The 18,093-nt window shown below is 32.3% G+C and overlaps 1 protein-coding gene across 1 annotated transcript in view; it reads right to left on the bottom strand.

Annotated features, from left to right (window-relative positions):
* The window catches only part of LOC114327955 (neuropeptide CCHamide-1 receptor-like), a 145,465-nt gene that overhangs the window by 52,590 nt on the left and 74,782 nt on the right, over positions 1-18,093 (bottom strand). Inside the window, exons 2-4 of the mRNA XM_050643625.1 lie at positions 14,259-14,569; positions 9,214-9,440; positions 3,910-4,232 (exon numbers count right to left, since the gene is read on the bottom strand). Coding sequence (XP_050499582.1) covers positions 3,910-4,232; positions 9,214-9,440; positions 14,259-14,506 — 798 coding nt within the window. The 5' untranslated portion in view covers positions 14,507-14,569. The remainder of the gene's footprint in view (positions 1-3,909; positions 4,233-9,213; positions 9,441-14,258; positions 14,570-18,093) is intronic.

The raw sequence follows: 18,093 nt of genomic DNA on the forward strand, positions 1-18,093 counted from the left end.
TATAAGAATAATAAATAATCTCTATTATGAACAAGAAGCTGCCATAAGAATCAATAATTTAAACACCAATAAAATAAAAATCAAAAGAGACAATAGACAGGGCTGTGTCTTGTCGCCATCACTGTTTAATTCATACTCAGAAGAAATATTCAAAAAAGCATTAGAAGATGAAGTAGCAGGCATAAAAATAAATTGCCTATCCATATGTGAAATTAGATACTCCGATGACACAATACTAATAGCAGAAACTATTACAGATCTACAAAGAATTTTAGATAAGGTTGTTGTAACGAGTGAAGAATTTGGACTGTCACTAAACATAAAGAAAAGGAAATTTAGGGTTATATCAAAGAAAAATATTAGAAACATAAATCTACACGTAAATAATAAGACGATAGAACGAGTTCAGAATTATAACTATTTAGGGTCAAACATCAGTGAAACAAACGATTAGACCAAAGAAATCCGAATTAGAATAGAAAAGGCTAGAAGTGCATTCACTAATATGAAACAAATATTATGTAGTAGAGACCTCAGCCTAAATCTTAGAAAGCGAGTACTAAAATGTTATCTATTTTCTCTTCTTTTGTATGGTGTTGAGACATGGACTCTCAATAAACAATGCCTCAATAGATTAGAAGCATTTGAGATGTGGACGTATCGAAGAATGCTGAGAATCTCCTGGACAGACAGAATAACCAATGAGTAAGTACTAAGGAGAATACAGAAGAGTAGGGAGATACTGGATTTCATCAAAATAAGAAAACTTCAATACTTGGGTCATATAACACGTGGTGACAGATATGAACTCCTAAAATTAATTATGCAGGGAAAAATTCAAGGAAGGCGCAGCATAGGTAGGAGGAAAATGTCCTGGCTGAGAAATCTCAGAGAATGGTTTGGATGCAGCTCAGCTGAACTCTTTCGGGGTAGTATCAAAAGTAAGAATAGCAATGATGATTGCCAACCTTCGTCGCGGAGATGGCACGTAAAGAAGAAGATGGAAAAATCTTTCAAAATAAAACTATAATTTTATCTTTCATAAAAATGAAAATACATTTTTGCACCACTCTATTTCAACGGTTTTTTTATTCTTGTTTAATTTTATACTTGGTAAAATTTGGTTATAGATCTATGTTTCAAATAAAATTTCTTTGAAAAAAACTAAGTTATTATGTACTAAGAATAATTAAGAAAATATAGCATATTTTTATGCCAAATCTTATATTTTAAACTACCTCGTATAACATTGCAATACCCTCTACACCTATTTCGAGGGTGCCCCTATATATTTGAAAATATTTTTAAATTATGGTTCTATCTATGCTCTAATTTTTATTTAGATAATTTTTTTCGTAACATTTACGACAAACGAGTAATTCGACTTCCTCGCACTAATGGCGCACCCTGCATAGTGAAGAACAAAAATTACCGATATGATTTGTTCCAGATGATGATTTCTTCAATAGGTGTATGATTTCAATAATGTGTGTGTACTTTGTACAGTTAAACAGTTTATGTGGGTATATTTTATTAAAATATTAAACTAATTTTAATACTTTTCAAAAAATTTTATTAAAACAATACCAAAAATTAGAAAACTAAAAAAATAAAACACACACAAACACATCGAAAAATGCCACAAATGATTTCTGAACAATAATTTTTTGAAAATTTTTAACTACACTGCTCAACAATTGAAGTGGATATTATGAAAATGTGTATTTTATTTTTTGTTCATAAGCTTAAATAGAAAAATGGAGTGATATAAATAAAGATTTATTTTTACTTCGTATTTTCATACAGATGAACCGAAAGAAAGAAATTCTTTAAGAATAAAAAAAATAGAAAATAAACAAAAATTGTAAAATTAACAACCTAAAATTTCTATTCCTGCTCAATTTCTAATATCCCGAAAAGAAAAATTAATAGTCTGTGGATCCACCTCTGTGTCGCCTTAGCACTCTAACTCCATTTGAAAGACCTCTTAGTAAATTATTGATGAACTGCTGCGGTATACGTTCCCAAATCGCGCGTAATATATTGGCCAACTGATCTAAGGTTTGGGACGGTTGAAGGAGCCTGTTTTGTTGCCTAGACATTTCGGCCCAAACATGTTCAATGCAATTCATATCAGGTGAACACGGTGGCCACTCCATTCTTGTAATGCCATGAGCTTCTATACATTCGTTGACAATTCTCGCACGGTGAGGGCGAGCATTATCATCAATCAGAACAAATTGTTCGCCTATTGCACCAAAAAATGGAACAACTATTGGTACTATGACTCTGTCTCGATACCGTGTAGCAGTCATTGGCTCCTTAATTAGGACGACTAAGTCCGTGCGACCGTCAAAATATATGCCTCCCCACACGCAAACGGATCCACCTCCAAAAAGAGTGGTTGGGGCTCTCAGATTTTCATTGTAACGCTGTCCTCTTTCCCTCACCACCAATATTTGGCCATCATTCGTATACAAACGAAATCTGGACTCGTCAGTAAAGAGACAATTCCTTCAATTTTCGAAATTCCACTGATAGTGTTCCATCGCCCAGCGATATCTGCATGCACGCTGCTCCCTAGTTAGTCGTGGATGGGTAGCGCGCCATCTAGCCATTAAATTGGATGCATGTAACCGTCTTCTGACAGTTTGACTGGAAATCGCTTGTCCAGTAGCATGCCTGAAGATACTTTTAATTCTGGAAGCCGTGAATGTTGGGTTTCTTCTTGTCGTCAGAACTACAAAACGGTCTTGCCGACGAGTTGTAGATCGTTCTCTTCCTCCTCCATACCTGTATGTTGCAGATCCAGTTGCTACATACCGATTCCATGCACGACTTATCACGCTTTGCGACACATTTAGCCTCATAGAAACCTCTTGTTGAGTTATGCCTTGTTGGATCCAACGAACTAATTGCTCGAGCTGCACTAGTTCTAAATGTCTTTGCGGCATAATGTTTTTGTGATAAATAGATTTCTTGACTTATTGACAACTAGTAAAGCCAATACAAACACTTTTATACGAATGATATATTCATGTTTGGAACAACATTTCTCTCTTTGTACGAGATAAGGGCCGATAAGAATAGGGAGAAAAAAATCACATGCAAAAAATATTCGCAATAAAGACAGCATATAGAGTATAGTACAGGCAATTATTTTAAAAATAGTTTTATATGTTAATTTTAGGAATTTTAAAATTATCCACTTCAATTGTTGAGTAGTGTACATACGTATTTAAAAAAAAATTACTTACAATCATAAAATGTATAAAAAAAATAAAAAAATAAATGTTTATATTGGGGATTGAACCCGCAGACCATGGGCGCGGTTAGTTTTGAAATTCAAGTATCTTTACGATTGAACGTTTTAAACTTTTGACAGTTCTGAATGTAACCAAATTAGTTTGATTTTTGTGGAATTTAAATATTAAAATACAAAAAAACGTAGAGTAAGAAAACAATATTAGATGAATATTGGTAGAAATTTTGTTGGTAATCAAATTATGTAAATCAAAGCATTACATACTAGGTAGGTTTATTTTACATTTTCAAAATAGGTAGGTAACCATGTAATTTTTATTACGACACTGAAACGTTTAAAATTACGTACCTGTTGCTTTTAAAAACTATATAAAAAGTCACTACAATTTTAGTCTTGCTTTTTTCTCTGCCCTCACAACAATAAAAACTAATATATACATTTGTTTACTCATAACCGACATATTGAACAATTTTATTGACAGTTCATTGTAATTACCCAATCAAAGCACGTTTAACGTTTCAGCTGCGCTCAGGACCAAGACTTTTGATGAATTCGCGCACATATAAATTTACTCCCAACGCGCCTAAAGTAGTATAACTTTAAAAATGTATTTATATTTTTTTAGGATCTTAAAATTGTTTTACCTGCTTCTCAATTCCCTGGATTTCTCCCGGCATATTCTTGGTACTAGTAATCAACGAAACTGCCATCCCTAAGTAAAATATCGCTATGATGATAAGCGGTATCAGGTACAGAACAAAAAATTTTAACAGGACCATCACTTTGGCGTAGTTGTCGTTCAGCCATTCGCTGGGAAAGGGGTAGCAAACATAAAATAGAGGATTTTTCTCGTCAGGTAAGGGTTTGATGTGGGATCCCACAGAAGCTGGGAGGGCGAATAGTAATGATAGGATCCAGATCACCACTGTTGATCCTATAGTGATCCTTTTTGCACTTCTGGTGCCACCTGGAACAAGTCAAAAAAAAAATCATTGAAAAGTCGTTTTTCCCCTCATTTTTTAATACTTATTCTAGAAAATGTTACAAAACCTTTCACAAATATGTCAATTTTATAATATACGAATACATAGTTCAAACCGTGTATTGGAAATTTTGATAGTTAGGGCCATCGGTACATAATTCGCAAATATTTTACGGCTATCCCTACTTTTTCTATCTTTACACGGCAAATTACGTGTAGTAAAATTCTCACTGGTATGGATATGTAAACATTAATACTTGACAATGTCATCATTAACTTTAACACTAGAAGCACCAACATTTTTGCATACCTAGAAGCACCGGAGCGGTCAAGATGACGGGTATTAGAATTTTCTGTCGCCAGTCGTTTTCGTATCGTTTTTTAATTGAAAAAAAAAACATATTGAGTTAATACCTACTAACAAAAGACATTTAGTTAATTTAAATAAATTATTTAATTATTTAAGCACAATTAACGTAGTAACACAATTTTTTAATTTTGCTTGTACAAGACCTACACACAAATTTTTTACATAGGTATATGACTTTCACATGTTTTATTTTAGTTTTAGTTCCCAGTTTTCCACTTCTTCTTCTTGAGCTGCTATCTCTGCTACGGAGGTTGGCAGTCATCATAGCTATTTTAGTTTTTGAGTCAGTAGCTCTGAATAGTTGTTTTGAGTTGCATCCAAATCTCAGCCATGAAATTCGTCTTCTTCCGATGCTTCTTCTGCTATCTACCCCTCCTTGCATTATGAGTCATAGGATGCCATACTCCTCGCTCCGCATCACATGTCGGAGATATTGTAGCTTTTGTCACTGCCTACGTTTATTATTTGATTGAGGTGTTGTATCTCTGATTTGTTTCTGTTGATATTGTCCTGCCCTTAGTCAGATGATCTTGTCGCAATTCTTCTGCTAACTGAAGTAGGAAAGTTTGCCCAAATATTTGACAACCAGTAACTTCCTTATACAGAATCCAAGTATTTATTCCTACCGTATCTAAAATATTAAAAAAAGCCTGCAACGGCCATCTTCTTGAAGCTGATTTGGTTGATCACTGTATGGCCATCTGATCTACAACGTCTACTCATACAACATTTTTGATCATTTTCTCTGGTACACCTGGTTTCCCTGGTTAGCTCAAGTCTTCGTGTATGAAAATTTTTGATTTGTATAATTCCATCTTTTCGTTTTTTATTGACGGAGGAATATCCTTTCTTGCTCGGTTTATTGTTCCAGTACTGCTGGTAGCCTTCTTTCGTAATACTTTTTATGTATCGTGACATTTCTTCCCTTATTCATAAATGGGCCCATTAGACGGCTAATTACATGTTCCCTTAGAAGTTGAGTGTCTGGTCGTTGTTAATCTTTTCGTAGGTAAGGAAATCCGTGCTATAAATATTTGGACTAGACATTAGCTGTAAGCCAGAATTTGATTCCAAACTTATCGGGTTTATACGCCATGTACTGGGTGAAGTGACACCTTGCCTTTGTGGGAAAAAGCTGTTCGTCGATAGATATATTTTAGCCAGTTGTAGGTGTAGAAAAATATACAATTCTCTATAAATAAGTTCCATATTGCCGAAGCAAGTGCAAATTTATCTGTTGATCATCGCTCAGATCTGGTACCTCTCCTCCGTAATAAGAACCGCATTTTTTCTAGGTAGACATCAACATATTCAACAAGTAATTACACTAAGTATCTCCCTGCAAAAGAGAACTTATAATCCTTAAATAGATGTAGCGAAGTCCTAAATGTAAGTTTCTAGAATAACTATGAATAAGTAGTAATACAGAGGTTCAAAAATAGAAAACAGTCAAAATAACCGCCCTGGTGCTTCTAGGTATATTTTAACACATCTCAAAAAGTAATTACACCATGTACCTGTAAAGGAGGAATTATGATTCTCAAGGAAATCTAGGAAAAGTTCTAAATTATCAACTTTCTAAAACAACTAGGAATAAGTAATACAGATACAGAGGGTCAAAAATAGAAACCAGTCAAAATGACCGCTCTGGTGCTTCTAGTGTTAAAGAGATGTCATCATTAACTTTTGAATGTTCTTGGATAACTGTTACTTGTATAATTGCAAATTATTAATTCAGTTAATAAATATGACAATTTTTTCACTAATTATATATTCAGTGATTGTAATAATTTATATACTGTACAACAAAAGCTAATACTTAATCAAGAAAAGAGGAAAAGTGTTAAAGTGATGTTTTAATATATTGTTACTATGGAACGCTTACAATTTTGAACATCTTTAACAACAAAATACTTGGATCACAGAATATATCCTGGTCAATTGTCTGCTTGGTTCGTCCATAAATAACAAACAATTAACTTTTTATTAGGTTCACGTCTTAAATCAATTATTTATCAAAAATACGCTATCAATATTATTTAATCAACAACTCAAAATATTCCCGATGCAATGTCAAATATTTAAAATTTTCATTGTCTTGTCATCATATTCTATTTGATTCATCATTTGGAAAACATCACTATTTGGAACTACATATTTGGAAAACATCACCATCGACATGGTGTCTATTTTTTCAAATCCTGAAAAAACTAATAAAATTTTTTTTTTAATTTAAACGCACAATGAAAGACTAAATTATTATCGAGGACCGAAAGTTCCTTAATATAAATAAAAAGTTTTTTTCAACTAGATATTTGAAATTAAAAATCACACTACATTAAAATAAACATAACAGAAGTTTTCAGGAACTTTCGGCCCTCGGTAGGAACGTAATCTTTCATTCTGCGTTTAAATTTTTCAAAAATACTTATTAGTTTTTCAGGATTTGAAAAAAATGAATCCCATTTAAATAGCATTAAAGCCGCAACTGCGTACCCATCCCCTTAGTGATTCTTTTTTTTTTTCTGGAAACCAAGACCATATGCATCGAAACGGAGTACTAATAATAATTATTATGAAATTTAGTATCATTCCTATTCCGAGGCATAATCCTGTTTCATGAGGAGTGAAGACATTAGAAGACAATGTATCGTACTATATAAACGAAGGGCACTAAATATAAAAAAACGAATGTAATAACCACATAAGCAGAATGGGAGAGACACGTGTGGTCAATATAGCAAGAGATAAATCGCCAGTAGCTAGAAAAAATATCGACTGACTGCGCAAAAGATGGAGTTACAACCTTCCATATAGGTATCTATCCACCAATGAACATGCAGAATTGCTTATAAAGAGTAAGAAGAAGAAGTCTCGCAGGATATTCTTTATGATGCTTTGCTTTATCTGCTATTTTTATTATTGAACTTGCTGTCGAACATAACGAAATATTATATAACATTAGTGAAAGAATGGGAAAGAATCATATTTTTTAAGTGTGTAAAGTTTTTTTTTATTTCCTAGCTGAGCGCTTTCGACTTACAAAGCTATCATCAGAGCTATGGTCAAAATTCTTAAAGTACCACTAAAAAGAGAGAGTGGGATTCCATCTTGAATGGCCAGAAAATGTTTTTGTTTTTTCATAATAAAAAACTTAGTTTTTGGTTGAAAATTTAACTTGTAGTATGTCGTCAACTTAGTTGTATAAAGTTACAAAGAACATCCAGGACATCACACAGAACTTTCACAAAACACGTTACAGTAATTTTTGATAATGGTAAGGTATATACAAACCTGAACGGGCAGAGTGCAGGCAGCAAAATCTGAACCGGCACTACCATATTATATTTTTATTTTAGTAGGGGAGCGAAGTATACTAAATGTGCAGTCACTCGAGAGCTTTGGGGAACTATTGGGTTGTGAAGAGTAGGTCCTAAAACCAAAAAAATTTAAGTAAAGTTTTCCATTTTAGTGGGCGCTTGCCATTTTTTAACTTAATTTTCCATTTCCAACAATCCTTTTTTTCGATTATAGCGCCATCTATCCATAATTTGAAAAAATGTTTCGAATAAAAGTTTCTTATTTTTACGTAAAGAATCCAAATCCGGAATAAAAATTTGGGGATCCTATTTAACATTTTCAAGTAACCACCCCACCCCACCTCCGTGGGGGTTCGTGTTTGGTAGGTACCATTCGATAGATTTTAAAAAAAAATATTGATTAAGTGTATTTTGCAGTTTTTCGATCTAATATTTATTTTGCGAAATATCGCGGGATTTGTATTTAAAATTTTAAATTTACCCCCTCCTATCTCCGTGGGGGGTCATGTTTGGTATCATTCGATAGATTTTTGAAAAATATTGAAAACGTATTTTTTTAGTTTTTCGGTCTAATGTTCATTACGCGAATTATTCGCTTTTTTTGTGAAATTTTTAACTCACCCATTTCTTTACGCCCAGCTCAAATCGTCAGATTTTTGAAATATACACTGTTTTGCATGTCCTTAGCTTACCTTATCTTAATCTGACAATTTCGAGTATTTTTAAGGATAGATTTTTTTTGGGCCCCCCTTAACGAACTCCCCTGTGTTAAGAGCCAATATATGGTAGAGGTATATCTGCAGGACACCAGGTTTCTCACCATATGAAAATCTGAGTGCTCGAGTAACTGCAAAAATCCCCGCTTGGGCTCCCCTACCATTTATAGCTATAAATCTTACCATGATGAAAAATAATTATTGTAACGTGTTTTGTGAAAGTCCTGTGTGATGCCCTGGATGTTTTTTGTAACCTTGCACGACTAAGTTGGCTACATAGTACAAGTAAAATTTTCAAGCAACAACCAAGTTTTTTATTATAAAAAAACATGAACATTTTCTGGCCATTGAAGATGGAATCCCACTCTCTTTTTTGTGGTACTTTAATAATTTTGACAATAGCTCTGATGGTGGCTTTGTAAGCCGAAAGCGCTCAGCTAGGAATTTAGAAATAACTGTAAACATACGATTCTTTCCCATTCTAGGAGTGTGTACAAAAACATACCAATATTTTCAATTATATAACATTAATTTAAATGAAATTACAATTACCTACTTACCCGTGGCATGGAACTTCTTGAGCGGGTCAACGATGGCAAAAAATCTGTCAGCCGATAGAGCTGTTAAAGTAAACACGGACACTGCTACAGATAAGTCTTTGGTAGTCTCTGAAATCTTGCAGACTAATAATCCCCATGGCCAGCTTTCCATAGTGTAGATGATAGAAGTGAAGGGAACACTAGTGATGACGACCAGCAAGTCTGCTAAGGCTAATGAAAAAATATATCTGGAAGCAATGTAATCAAAGTTATAGCAACACAGATCAGTCACAAGTAATAATAACACTAATTAAAAAATCAAACATACATTATAATATCACACTGGATAGCTGTGGTAGATTACGAAGAAAAAATCATAGTAAAAACAGAAGAAAAAACAGAAAATATAAAACTACAGAAAGGGGTTAGATAAGGAGATTCTACCTCACTCAAGTTTTTTACTTTAGCTCTAGAAGATATGTATCGAAATTAGAATTGGAAAATAAAGGAGAGACGGTAATAGAGAGTTTTTAAGCCCCTTATTTCAGCAACGTTAAACGCTATACGCTATTCTGCAAATGCGCAATGCGCATTAACTGAAAAATAACGTACATATTACTTTATTAGCGGATAAGGTATCTCCTTATTTAGGTAGAAATAAGGTTCACGTTATTAAGGGATTACGTATTTGTAAGATTGCCAAATGTCAGATATCTAAATTATAAAAAACGAAAAAAAAGGTCATATGAGCTGAACCAAAGACAACTAGAATATAAAATATAGTAACGATGTATAAAATTGTAATCAAAATTTATTTTTCTTAAAAACTATCAGGTAATAAACATATTATATAATAGGGAATTTGCACATTTTTTTTATTACATAATAATGTTCAGTTTTGTTTAAAAATAAGATTTCCAAAATTTCACGCTTCAAAAACTCGTAATAACTTAAAAAAACATATATAAAGACTTCTGCGGTATAAAATAGTTCAAACGACTCGTGACGTCACATAGTTTTACATTAGTTATTACATTATTATGGTTATATTTCACTGAGTCTAGGTACACGCTAACGTGTACGCAAATATAAAAGTTAGGTACACGCGAATTAAACTTCATCAAGCCGGTGAAGTCATTATTTAGCGTGCGCAGTGACTGTATATTTTGGTACATGCTATTTTGATATGTTTAGTGTTTGTTTGATAGAAAAATCTTTGTTAAGGGAAGAGAAGCAGAAGAAGATATCATTGTCAAAATACAAAAATTAGTCAGATTAAATAAATTATTAAAAAGAATTTTTTACTAAGCAACAACATTTTTGTTTAATTTAATAATATTTTGTATCTTGAAAACGACGTCCGATTTAGACGTTGAAATGTTAATAAAATCATTTTTTCAGTTAAATTGTGGCTCAGTTCCCATTTAGAATAGTTGATTACAAAAATGCCACAAGGAAATAGCTTCAGAACAAGTTAATTATTATTGTGAAAGCCTTAGGTCTTCCTTTTATTTTAATTTTGGACGGTAATACTATTTTACTTATAACTAAAAAAATATATATTAATTTATAGTCTCTTAACTTTTTTATACGTTTTAAAATGTTGTTAAACTCATTAAAACAACTAAATAATTGTCCACACTGCATAGTTAATTTAAAAACAAACACTAAACAAATAAAAAATAAGAAATCTCTTTACTAATCAATATTAAAATTAAAGTGTAAACAAAACGCGATTAAACAAATTCCAACACTCTGACACTTTAACTTTTTTATTTGCCTACACGTTAGCGTGTACCTAGACACAGCGTTATATTTAGGTATATTCTTCTTCTCCTTCTTTAGTTTATTGGCCTCCACCTACTTGGGTATTTGGCCAGCTCGACGTCGGGTAATAAAGGAAAAATTTTTATATTCTAATGACATTTATCGTATGTCGTTGTAATAATATATACCAGTTTGTCAAGATTGGAGTTTTATACAGTTTTTGAAGGAAAGGGAAGAAGGTTTACTATTGAAAATAAAACCATTTTGTAAAAGTACAAATTTTCTATGAATAGTTCAAACGATCAAAAACACTTTTAACGTCACATAACTGTATTTTTTACTGACGTTTATAATGTCTAATTTAAAATTATATATACGATTGGTGTAGAATGTAAACATACAACGGTGTGACGTCACGACGCGTTTTTGGGGTGGCTGGCATAAGTTGAATTTTTAGTCGTCTTTAGGGGCCAAACGAAAGACAAACAAAACTTTTTTATCTTTGATACAGGTTCTAAATTATGTTCTGTTGTGATTTATAACATTTTTTCGAACGTAAAATTTTATGAAAGTTCCCTATTAAATATAATCTGCTTGGCAACCCTGGTAGAATAATTCTAAATTACACCATTTCTTGAGAAATCTGACCCTTGATTGAATTGTCTTCTTAAACTTAGGATGGATGTTTTGTGTTCCTAAAGTAGTAAATTGTCTTTGGTAAACGTCTTAATACATTTTCTTCCATTATGGCAAATAATTCAATAAAATAAGTTATAGCAAACAACTGCCGTTTTATAGGTTACGTTCGCCAATTGTCAATTAACGTTAATCTCTGTGCGTATTTTCTGAAGGGTTTCAAAAACTATTTTAAGCAAACACGTTATCCCTTATTTATCACTCAGTGCGCATGACAAATATAACGTTTTACGTTTAACGTACGTCAAAAAGTAGAGGGTTTTAAATCTCTCTATTAGCTGAAAACCTGAACTATCTGAAATTTGCTGATGATGTTAGATAAATAGCAAAAGACAGGGAAGAATTACAGGAAATGCTATTAGAACTAAACACAAAATCAAAACAAATAGGATTGAAAAATAAATATTATTCTCGTAGTCTCATCTCCTATTGAAGGTTGGCTATCATCACAGCTATCCGTACTTTATTGGCGGCTGCTCTGAAAAGATCTACTGAGCTGTATTATACCACTCTCTTAGATTTCTCAGCCAAAAAATTTTTCGTCACCTTATGGATCTTTTACCCTTAATTTTATCTTGCATTATGAGCCCTAATAGGGGGCATCCATAAACTACGTCGTAAAAAATTTGAACTTTTTAATACCATCTCCCCCTCCGTCGTATTTCGTCGTTTACGGACGAACCCCCCCCCCCCCCCCCCCCCCCCCATGTCGACGTCGTCGTTATTTCTGTTTTTTTTAATCAACCTTGAAACTTTATTTGCGAATGTATCATAACAAGAACAATTAAGGGAGTAGGCGCAAAATCTTGGTCCAATGCTATTTAAATGCATTCTTTTTTCGAATCCTGAGAAAACTAATAGATATATTTGAAAAATATAAACGCAGAATGAAACATTACATTATTACCGAGGGCTGAAAGTCCCTTAGAATAAACAAAAGGTTTCTTTTGAATGAAATTTGTGAACTTAAAAATCAGACTAAATATTCTCTTTTTTTATCCCTGTAACTTTTTTATCCCAATGGTCACCATGGACAAATAAGACACCCGTGTTGAGCTGCCCCCCCCCCCACTTGCAAAAATTAAAAAACAAATAGGCCTGATTTATGAGCTTTCATATTCCGCAAATTAAAAATTTTGAGCTCGTTCCACTGAGCAGGAATTTAATATTTTAGTGGGGGGGCTGAGGCAGGTCCCCCCACTACTTAAAAATGGGAATATTGAATCGATTTTTGCGGCAGAATTATGAGCTACTTATGAGCTCTTGAAATGGTATAGTTTCGATTTTTGAGATCATCCCCTTCACCCCCAAAAACCCTTTAATTGATTTAACTTAAGAGAAAGATGCTGAGAAAACTTAAAATATATCTTATTACGGATATAATTTCTATAGCTTATATATTCTAAGAATAAACTATTAAATCACGTGCATTTTGATTATTCAGCTACAACCCCTTCGAAAGAAAACCACCCCATCTTCCCGGCTTAAGAGGGAGTTGTACTTAAAATGCATTAAATTAATTATTTGGCGACTACATATCATTTAATAATTTATGAGCTCCCAAATTACGTGCATTTAGATCAGTAAATTGCAATTTATTTTGTATAGTGCAGTCACTGAAGGTAAAAATCGACGATTACCTTCAATTTCGGTGAACCTTCATCGCTTTTCACGAAAATTGATCAGTGGTTAGAGGATACCTCAATAAACAAAAGTGACATGGTACCACCTTGGGCCTTTACCCTGAGGGTGGATACCGCCCCTTCTCGGGGGTGAAAATTATTTTATAAAAAATAATTGCACAAATCAATAAAAGGACAAATTATAAGCAACATTTGTTATATAAAGTTATTAAAATAAGTCAATACTTTTTAAGTTATCAAAGATCAAAGATTTTAATTAATCGTGAAAAAATGCATGTTTTGAGGCGGTTTGTCCTAAATCACTGAAAAACTGTAAGTTAATAGTAGTTTAATTCATATAGCTTATATTCTAAGAATAAACTCTTAATTTTGAAAGGTAATAATCCAAATGCACGTGATTTAATAGTTTATTCTTAGAATTTATAAGCTATAGGAATTATATCCGCAATACGATATATTTTAAGTTTTCTCAGCATTTTTCTCTTAAGTTAAATCAACTAAAGGGTGGTTTGGGTGTGAAGGGGATGAGCTCAAAAATAGAAACTATATCATTTCAAGAGCTCATAAATAGCTCGTAATTATGCCGCAAAAATCGATTCAATATTCCCATTTTTAAGTAGTGGGGGGCATGACTCAGCCCCCCACTAAAATATTAAATTCCTGCTCAGTGGAACGAGCTCAAAATTTTTAATTTGCGGAAAATGAAAGCTCATAAATCAGGCCTATTTGTCTTTTAATTTTTGCAAGTGGGGGGGGGGCAGCTCAACACGGGTAAATAACAGAAATAGTGGCAGACCTCAAAAGGAGATGGATTAATAACATCAAGCTGATTACGAATTGATACAAAATACAACGCACAAAAATTAGTGGACATACTTAAGGGAGGCTTACATCCAATGATCCAACGAATAGCGGTTATTGACGATGAGTAATTTAAAATATATCAAATTTAATACTTACGTGTTAGGTACATTTCTCATGTGTTTATGTCTCACAAATATCATCACAAGCGTCCCATTGCCCAACACTCCAACAACGAATATCACAAAAAAGATGACGGGCACAAAATATGTCTCTGGTCGTGTTTCCAAAGGATATATCACTACAGTATCATTAGCTGCATCAGTTCGATTGTCACAAATATCACTATAATTTGTAGTATTAAGTCCACACAAAATCCACACGAAAATATCATTGGGCACGTTCATCTTCGGTGTAGTACTTCCTATCCTGTGCTACCTGGACACTGTCTTATGTCCCTCTGGCTAAATCTGGAACATAGATTGATAACAGTTGAAATACGTCATGGTGGCGCGTAGAACACATTTGCTTCATTCGGGAATATATGAAATACTGGTTAAAAATATCGGCTCAAGATGCAAATTTTTTTATAGAAATGTGAAAGTTTGTTTTCGTCAAGACGATTAACTATTTAAACTTCACTATATACATTTTATCAATAAGATAAATAGTGTCGATGTTTAATTAAACAGAACTAGAACTATTTTAGTCAGAAATGTAATTTTTTGGTTTTTTTTTTTGAATAAATTACTAATTAATGATAAATATGGCTAGTTGCTGATTAATGTTACCCAACATTTCTATTATATTAATGGTAAAAATATGGTAATCATATGTGCTGATGTGTTAATATGTTCTAGTTTTGTCAAAATTTAACTTTTACAGATTATAAAGATAGTCATGGAAATGTTTAGTGTAAAGAAATGCTCGAAAATTTAACTAATGCCAATGGTTGATATACTACATTCGCTCTCGCGAGATTTTTTTTGAGACATTCGGAATAGGAAACGTACAACACAAAAATTCCTACCTCACACTATTAACTGCTAAAATCAACTCAAATCAACTTAATCTTTCATTAAAAAAAGAAGAATTATTAGAAATAGTGGGAGTGTCTACTAATCTCATAAAATTTTGTGAAGTTTATTTCTACAAAATATTTTTATTTTGTACAATAAATAATTTTCTCATTTGCTATCAATACATTATAATGGTTTAGATAAATAAATATTGATTGGCGTAAGGTTTATGTTATTTTTATGTCTGTTTACTATTAATAATATTGGATATAGCAGGTGCGTTGGTTTTGTAGTAATTTCCAGTCACTTCTGACAACTGAATTTTTCAAAAAAGAAATTACTAACGTCAGTGTCAAAAAAAATCTCGCGAGAGCGAATGTAGTATATCTACGTCAAGAAAAACAAGTAAAAATCACTATTTAACATAAAAAATTATCTATCACATTTTTTAAATATTTTCTATTTATTTACATTATAATTTAAGTATTATACTTCTTAGTGCGACATATGTTGATAATTCCATTATGATGCAGAATATCCAAAAAAGTTATTTAGCCAAATATAGGCAATGATATTCTAGACTAGAGGATTGTATAACATGCCGAATTGTACAGGTTGTTTAATACCTACGTGATAAAGCAAACATTCAATTTTTTTAAAGCAATTTGACTACATAAGTTTTTTAACACTACATAATGAATTAATAAATAAAAAAATATTAATTTTAATAATAAGGCAAACAATACATTCTAGCTTTCAAATTAAATTTATAGTATAAATGACAGAAATCATTGACAAATATTCGTATACAGGATGAACTACAAAGCAAAAATTACTACGAGATATATTACTAAAAAACTATGTTTTCAAAATATTTTTTTCATAATACTGTTTCATTTTTATAAAGCATTCTTATGAAACTCTGTACTTAAACCCATTACTTTTGGAGAAAACGTTAGTTTTTCAAATTCAAATTTCAAAATTCAAATTTCGGAAATACCTTAAATTTTTGTACGTTGAAATAAGTTAGTCTTGTATATAATAATATAACAAAATTGTTCTTATTCAATAACTGACTCATACAAAATATAAACCACAGCAATACACAGTTAGTGTAACAATGAATGTGATATTAAGGAAATAAGACTTATTTCCTTAATATCACAATATTTATTTTAGACTTAGTCTAAAATAAATGTTCAATAATAATATCCACCTCCAATATCTATTCAAGCAACAGATAGTCAAATGAGAGCCGCATTTCTTAACTTTTATAAGTGAATATTATTAAAATCTTCTCTTATTTACGTTTTATATTATCTTATATTGTTAAAGGCTTCTGACACACAAGGTATTTTATATAGCCCCACATGAAAAAATAAATTTTTGAGAATTCCGGTGAGCGCGGTTACCAAACAGTTGGTCCTCCTCTGCTTATCCACACTACATAAAAATTATTTTTATTCTGATAATTGTGAGTAAGAGCACATTCTTTGTCGAATATTAAGTGGAACATTTTGGAGTAGTAATGGCTAATGATTATTGAGAAAATCGAGATAGAGACCACCATTCACACGGCCGGGCCGTCAGAAAAATGTCGACCAATCACATAGTCCCCAACAATAACAACCCAAACATTTATAGACCACGTGGTTTGATTAGAACTCTTAACATACCTACCTAGTAGGGATTGCGAGGTGGGGTGATCCCTGTTTTAAACTCGGGTCAAAACACCTCGCCCCAATGAATTGTTACACCCGAATGTACTTTTTCGATAGGGTGGACATCTCCAACAGGTCGGGTTGAATCAAATTGCTTGCTTGCTAGTAGGGATTGCATGGTGCATAGTAATGAAATTGATGCCTATTCAAATTTTTGTGAAATGTAGCCTCGCCTTCAAAAAGCACACAATCGAAAAAAAAATCGGTCGCTATGCATTTGCTCCTGAGACTATTGACAAAAAGCTTATATGCGATGATAATCAACTATGTACTGTCAATTTTTGATATAGTTGTTGCATGTGGTAGAAAAGTATTTTTCCACCTACCTCTACAGAAAGTATACTTTTCCTGATATGATTGTAGGGAGCAAAGTCATACTTTTCCTCCCTAGGGAGAGAACGTACTTTTCTTCTCTATGGAGAAAAAGTAAAAGTGACGTCATGGTATGTCATTGATGAAAAAATAACTTATTGACGCCCAAACAATATTCTATTATCTATTACGTAAATATCTATACATTTTAACGTTTATTTATAGAGCACCCTGTATTTTGCAGAATCGTAAAAACAGTAAATCGTTATTTTGATTGGACAATGTTTACATTAATAATTTGACTTATATTTGACAGTTGACAGTTATATTGTAGGTACCTACTTGTTATCATCGTTTTAGTGTTCTAATAAATTTTGTCAGTGATATCCATTATTTACTGTATAAGAATAATTTTGTTATATGTATTATTACACAAGCACAAGACTAAGATGTTTTTACTTTGAAAAATTGAAGGTCTTCCCAAAATTTGAAGAAAACTAACAATATCTCGGAAAGTAATGAGTTTAATGAGTTTAGTTTATAAAAAGGAAACCCTATCATAAATAAATGCACTCGTTTAAAAAATAAATTAAAGAGTTATATATTTAGAAAATATGATGAATCCAATTTTTTTAGTTTACCCTGTATACGAATATTTGACAATGATTTCGGTTAAACTTAATTTGAAAACTAGAACATATTGTTTACCTTATTATGTATAATTAATAATTATTCATGTACGCATTCCTTCATTATAGGTATACAATATGTTTATTTCATAGCAATTTTGAAACAAAAATTGTCGTATGTCGTTAAGTAAGTACCCTGTGTAGTTAGTGACTTATATTATAAGAGTAGGGATTATGGGAGGAAGCCAAATTTAAGAAAATATATAAGGTGTCCTGTGTCCTATTATCCAAGCCTAAAGCTCGGCTATTATCT

This window comes from Diabrotica virgifera, chromosome 2 (assembly GCF_917563875.1).
Source record: "Diabrotica virgifera virgifera chromosome 2, PGI_DIABVI_V3a".
In the NCBI taxonomy this organism is placed as follows: Eukaryota; Metazoa; Arthropoda; class Insecta; order Coleoptera; family Chrysomelidae; genus Diabrotica; species Diabrotica virgifera.